The 6,961-nt window shown below is 55.0% G+C and overlaps 1 protein-coding gene across 1 annotated transcript in view; it reads left to right on the top strand.

The window, feature by feature from the left end:
- NIT1 (nitrilase 1) overlaps positions 1 to 2,802 on the top strand; it is a 5,096-nt gene extending 2,294 nt beyond the window's left edge. The window contains exons 4-6 of the mRNA XM_031065605.1: positions 20 to 153; positions 506 to 631; positions 1,283 to 2,802. Coding sequence (XP_030921465.1) covers positions 20 to 153; positions 506 to 631; positions 1,283 to 1,552 — 530 coding nt within the window. The 3' untranslated portion in view covers positions 1,553 to 2,802. The remainder of the gene's footprint in view (positions 1 to 19; positions 154 to 505; positions 632 to 1,282) is intronic.
- Positions 2,803 to 6,961: the final 4,159 nt, after the last annotated feature.

The raw sequence follows: 6,961 nt of genomic DNA, 5'->3' as shown, positions 1-6,961 counted from the left end.
TGGTGGTGGCTGTCCCCAGGCTCTCTGGTGGCCGCGTACCGCAAGCTGCACCTGTTTGACGCGGCGCTGCCGGGGCAGCCGGCGCTGTGCGAGAGCTCCTTCACCAACCCTGGCCAGGAGCTGCTGCCCCCCATCGACACCCCCGTGGGCAAGGTACGGCCCTGCCCCTGTCCCCTGCTGTCCCCAAGTGTCCCCTGCCATCACTGATCCCTGCTATTCCCAAAAAACCCGCGTGTCACAGCCTGTGGTACCCAGAGCTGGCCCTGCCCTAATCCTGACCCCAGTCCTAAAGCCAACCCCTGACCCCACAGTGCTCAGGGGTGTCCCCCGGGGTGTCCCTGCATGTCCCCAGGGCTGTCCCCAGGTGTCCCCAGTGTCCCCTCACCCTGTCCCCTCCCCAGCTGGGGCTGGCCGTGTGCTATGCCCTGCGTTTCCCAGAGCTGGCCCCATACCCAAGGCTGTCTCTGGCTGTCCCAATGTCCCCAATGTCCCTCCCTGTCCCCAGCTGGGGCTGGCCGTGTGCTATGACCTGCGTTTCCCGGAGCTGGCCCAGGCCCTGCGCGGGGCCGGTGCCCAAATCCTGACCTTCCCCTCGGCCTTCACCGTCCCCACCGGAGCTGCACACTGGGAGGTGAGGGGACAGCCCTGGGGGGCTTGGGGACAGGCTGGGGGGGCTTGGGGACACTCGGGGAGGGCTGGGGACACCTCTGGGGAGGTTGGGATGCCTGTGCCATCAAGTGTCCCCCATGTGCCCTGGTTCTGTACCCTGGGTGGCACCCCTGTCCCTTCCCAGTGACAGCACTGTCCCACAGGTGCTGCTGCGTGCCCGTGCCCCCTGTGTGCCCCTCTTGGTGACCCTGCTGTCCCCTAGGTGCTGCTGCATGCCCGTGTCTTTGAGTGTCCCTCTTGGTGACCCCGCTGTCCCCTAGGTGCTGCTGCATGCCCGTGTCTTTGAGTGTCCCTCTTGGTGACACTGCTGTCCCCTAGGTGCTGCTGTGTGCCCGTGCCCCCTGTGCCCCACTGTGTCCCCCTTGGTGACACCCCTGCGTGCCCATGCCATCGAGTGCCTCCTGTGTCCCCCTTGGTGACACCCCTGTGCCCCCCATGTCCCCCTCAGTGTCCCTGCTGTCCCCCAGGTGCTGCTGCGTGCCCGTGCCCCCCACGTCCCCCTTGGTGACACCCCTGCGTGCCCATGCCCCCGTCGGTGACAGCACTGTCCCCCAGGTGCTGCTGCGTGCCCATGTCATTGAGTGTCCCCCTCAGTGTCCCCGCTGTCCCCCAGGTGCTGCTGCGTGCCCGTGCCATCGAGTGCCAGTGCTACGTGGTGGCCGCGGCTCAGTGCGGCCGCCACAACGCCACCCGCGCGTCCTTCGGTCACTCGCTGGTGGCCGATCCCTGGGGCGCCGTGGTGGCTCAGTGCCACGAGGGGCCGGGGCTCTGCCTGGCCCACATCGACCTGGCCTACCTGGAGCAGGTGCGCAGGGAGCTGCCCGTGCACGGCCACCGCCGCAGGGACATCTACGGGACCCCGACGGGGACACCGGGGACGTGACGGCGCCGCGGCAACGGGGCCGGGTTTGGCTCGAATCTGCACCGGGTTTGCTTTTCTGTCCCCAAAATGGAATGGCACAATGTGTCATCCCCTTTCTTTTTGAGAGTCCCAAATCAGCCCCAAACCTGCATCAATTCAGCCCCAAATCAGCCCCAAACCTGCATCAATTCAGCCCCAAATCAGCCCCAAACCTGCATCAATTCAGCCCCAAATCAGCCCCAAACCTGCATCAAGTCAGCCCCAAATCAGCCCCAAACCTGCATCAATTCAGCCCCAAATCAGCCCCAAACCTGCATCAATTCAGCCCCAAATCAGTCCCAAATCTGCATCCATTCAGCCCCAAATCTGCACCAAATCTGTGTCAATTCAGCCCCAAATCTGCCCTTTTTGTCCCCAAAATGGAATGGCACAATGTGTCCTCCCTGGTCTTTTTGGGGTTCCAAATCAGCCCCAAATCTCCCATCAACTCAGCCCCAAATTTGCACCAAATCAGTCCCAAATCTGCCCTTTTTGTCCCCAAAATGGAATGGCACAATGTGTCCTCCCTGGTCTTTTTGGGGTTCCAAATCAGCCCCAAATCTCCCATCAACTCAGCCCCAAATTTGCACCAAATCAGTCCCAAATCTGCCCTTTTTGTCCCCAAAATGGAATGGCACAATGTGTCCTCCCTGGTCTTTTTGGGGTTCCAAATCAGCCCCAAATCTCCCATCAACTCAGCCCCAAATTTGCACCAAATCAGTCCCAAATCTGCCCTTTTTGTCCCCAAAATGGAATGGCACAACGTGTCCTCCCTGTTCTCCTTTTGGGGTCCCCACTCTTTTTTGGGGTCCTGATTCAGCCCCAAATTTGTTCCAATTCTGCAGCAATTTAGCCCAAAATTGACCCTGAATCTGCCCCAAATCTGCTCTAATTTACACAAAATGTGCTCCAAATCAGCCTTTTTGTCCCCAAAGTGAAACAGCACAAGGTGTCCCCCTTTTTTTGGGGGGGTCCCAAATCTGCTCTGAAACTGCCCCAAAATCAACCCCAAATCTGCTTCAAATCAGCCCCAAATCTGCCCCAATTTTCCCCAAAATCTGCATCAATTCAACCCCAAAATCAGCCCAAATTTGCACTGAAGCAGCACTTTTGTCCCCAAATGGGATTTCCACTTTTTTGGGGGGCTCCCCCTTTTTTAGGGGTTCTGAGGGGGGAGGAATTTCTTTCTATTAAAATTTGAAAAATACAAAATCCCAGGAAATAACCCCAAAGTGTGGAGGAGTTTTGGGATGGGAGGGATTGGGGACAACCCTGTACCCCCCAGTGCTGGGTGGGAATGGGGGAAAAACCAAGAAAAATGGGAAAAAACTCCATCTCATGTTGGGTTTTGGGGGAAAATGGGAATTTTTGGGGGGAAAAAAACAGGGATTTGGGGAGGAAAATGGGAATTTTGGGGGAAATTGCCATTTGCTTTTCATCGTTGTTTTTAATGGATATAAAAGAGTGGAAAATGTGATGAAAATCACAGAAAACACAAGAATTTGACAAGGAAAATGAGGAATTCTGGAATATTCCACACTCCCAATGGCCAAATCCCAGTGTGTTCCAACAATGGGATTTTTTGCCTGTTTATCCCATTTTTAATGGAAAAAAAATAAAAGAAAATTGGGAGAAAACATGGAAAACACAGGAAAAGGGAGGAGTCTGACAAGAAAAAAAGTGAGGAATTCTGGAATATTCCGCAGGCCAAATCCCAGCGTGTCTCACCAATGGGATTTCTGCCTTTTCATCACCATTTTTAATGGATAAAAAAAGAAAAGAAGGAAAAAAGATAATAGGGAGAAAATGTGGAAAACACAAAGAGGAATTGACAGGAAAAAGTGAGGAATTCTGGAATATTCCACACTCCCAATCCCCATATCCCAATGTGTTGCACCAATGGGATTTTTGCCTTTTCATCACCATTTTTAATGGATAAAAAAGAAAAGAAAATAGCAAGAAAACAGGAAGAAAATGTGGAAAACAAAGGAGGAAAGTGAGGAATTCTGGAATATTCCACACCCCCGATCCCCGAATCCCAGCGTGTCGCACCAATGGGATTTTTGCCTTTTCATCACCATTTTTAATGGATAAAAAAGAAAAGAAAATAGGAAGAAAACATGGAAAACACAAAGAGGAGCTGACAGGGAAAAGTGAGGAATTGACAGGAAAAAGTGAGGAATTCTGGAATATTCCACACCCCCGATCCCCAAATCCCAATGTGTCGCACCAATGGGATTTTTGCCTTTTCATCACCATTTTTAATGGATACAAAAGAAAAAACAGGAGGGGAAAACCCCATGGAAAACACAAGGAGAACCCATCAGGAACCCCAAAAACCTCCGAATCCCGGAATCCCCCACACCTCCAACCCTCCCCAAATCCACGAGCGAACTCCGCCGAAGAACCGAGGGGGGAAGAGGGAAAAACCAGGAAAATCCCAAAAAACAAACAAAAAAAAAAACCCCAAACTGGGGGAAGGGGGGTGAATCCCCTCAGGGAGCCGTGTGGAGCATCAAGTTCCTGAGGAGTTTCTGGCGACCCAACTCGTAATCCTCCTCGTCCACGTTGACCAGCAGCTTGATGGCCTCGTGGCCCACGGCCTGTTTGAGCGAGTCCGTGATGAAGACGCCCTTGAGGGCCTCCAGGAGGGAGCCGTTGATGTAATCCCGCCAGAAGGCGTCGAGGTAGGTGAGCTCCGAGAATTTGATGTCGCAGATGATGGAGCCCAAATCCCGCGATTTCAGGATGGTGTTGGCCTGGTTGAAGCGCTCGAACTGGCGCTCCAGAGGGTCCTGCTTGTTGGAGAAGACGTTGCCGTGCAGGGCGGAGTCGTGCTGGCAGTACTCGGCGCGCACGCGCAGGCGGATGTCTGCGGTCGGGGGAAACGGGGGGTTAGGGGGTTTGGGATTGGGGAATGTGGGGTTTAGGGTTGGGGAGAAAACTGGGGGTTTAGGGCGTTTGGGATTGGGGAATGTGGGGTTTGGGACTGGAGAGAATGTGGGGTTTAGGATTGGGGAGAAAACTGGGGGTTTAGGATTGGGGAATGTGGGGATTAGGGGGTTTGGGATTGGGGAATGTGGAGTTCAGGGGTTTGGGATTGGGTGATGTGGGGTTTAGGATTGGGGAGAAAACTGGGGGTTCAGGGGGTTTGGGATTGGGGAATGGGGGGTTTAGGGGTTTGGGATTGGTGAATGTGGGGTTTAGGGGTTTGAGATTGGGGAATGTGGGAACCCCAAATCCAATCAGGGAACCCCAAATCGAACCGGGGAACCCCAAATCCAACCAGGGAACCCCAAACCCAACCAGGGAACCCCAAATCCAATCAGGGAACCCCAAATCGAACCGGGGAACCCCAAAATCCATCCAGGGAACCCCAAATCCAACAGGGGAACCCCAAAATCCATCCAGGGAACTCCAAAATCCAACAGGGGAACCCCACATCCAATCAGGGAACCCCAAATTGAACCGGGGAACCCCAAACCCAACCAGGGAACCCCAAACCCAACCAGGGAACCCCAAACCCAACCAGGGAACCCCAAACCCAACCAGGGAACCCCAAACCCAACCAGGGAACCCCAAATCCAATCAGGGAACCCCAAATCGAACCGGGGAACCCCAAATCCAACCAGGGAACCCCAAACCCAACCAGGGAACCCCAAACCCAACCAGGGAACCCCAAATCCAACAGGGGAACCCCAAATCCAATCAGGGAACCCCAAATCGAACCGGGGAACCCCAAATCCAACCAGGGAACCCCAAACCCAACCAGGGAACCCCAAATCCAATCAGGGAACCCCAAATCGAACCGGGGAACCCCAAAATCCATCCAGGGAACCCCAAATCCAACAGGGGAACCCCAAAATCCATCCAGGGAACTCCAAAATCCAACAGGGGAACCCCACATCCAATCAGGGAACCCCAAATTGAACCGGGGAACCCCAAACCCAACCAGGGAACCCCAAACCCAACCAGGGAACCCCAAACCCAACCAGGGAACCCCAAACCCAACCAGGGAACCCCAAACCCAACCAGGGAACCCCAAATCCAATCAGGGAACCCCAAATCGAACCGGGGAACCCCAAATCCAACCAGGGAACCCCAAACCCAACCAGGGAACCCCAAATCCAACAGGGGAACCCCAAAATCCATCCAGGGAACCCCAAATCCAACAGGGGAACCCCAAATCCAATCAGGGAACCCCGAAACGGGGTCAGAGATCCCAAATCCATCCAGGGAACCCCAAACCCATCCATTAGATCTGGGCACGGTTCCCCAAACCCAGAGCGCTGAGAGGCTCTGGGGTTGGGAACTTTGGGATGACCCCAAGGGGGTGGTGACCCCAAATGGGAGCGATGATCCCAAATGGGGGTGATGGTGATCCCAAATGGGGGTGATGACCCCAAAGGGTGATGATGATCCCAAATGGGGGTGATGGTGATCCCAAATGGGGGTGATGACCCCAAAGGGTGATGGTGACCCCAAAGGGTGATGATGATCCCAAATGGGGGTGATGACCCCAAAGGAGGGGGTGATGATGATCCCAAATGGGAACGACAATGATCTCAAAAGGGGATGGTGACCCCAAATGGGAGTAATGATCCCAAAGGGAGGAGTAAGGAAGATCCCACATGGAGGTGATGATCCCAAAGGAGGGTTATGACCCCAAAAGAGGATGATGACCCTGAATGGGTGCGATGATCCCAAAGGAGGGGACGACAATGATTTCAAAAGGGGACGGCGACCCCAAAGGGTGATGATGACCCAAAATGGGGACGACAATGATTTCAAATGAGGATGGTGGCCCCAAAAGGGGGTGGCAGTGACCCCAAAAGGGGGTGGCAGTGACCCCAAAAGGGGGTCCGTACCTGATTTGTGGGGGTGGCCGAGGCCGGGCGGGGCCCCCCCGGGCGCGCGGGGGGTGACGTAGCGGATGGACGTCTCCTCCAGGTACTTGTCCACCAGGTCCGGGCACACTGCGAGCAGGAACGGCAATGTCACGGCAATGTCACGGCAATGTCACGGCAATGTCACCGGGAATGTCACCGGGACATCAGGGAGTGGCACAGGAATGGCAGATGATGGTGTGACCCCAATAGCCCCGTACACTGTGACAATGACCCCGTATATCACGATATATCGTGACAGGCACTCACCTCAGTGCCACCGTTTGAGGCTGATGTAGGGCAGCAGGTCATGGGGGGCGATGATGTCACCCCAATACCCCGATACCACCCCATATATCGCGACAGTGACTCCATATATCGTGCTATATCGCGACGGGCACTCACTGGGGCACCGTCTCTTGAGGCTGACGTAGGGCAGCAGCTCATGGCGGGTGATGAGGTGACCCCAATTCACCGATATCACCCCTATACCACTATGGTGACC

The sequence above is a fragment of the Geospiza fortis genome, unplaced genomic scaffold (assembly GCF_000277835.1).
Source record: "Geospiza fortis unplaced genomic scaffold, GeoFor_1.0 scaffold708, whole genome shotgun sequence".
Lineage (NCBI taxonomy): Eukaryota > Metazoa > Chordata > Aves > Passeriformes > Thraupidae > Geospiza > Geospiza fortis.
This window is presented reverse-complemented; position numbering and strand designations above follow the sequence as displayed.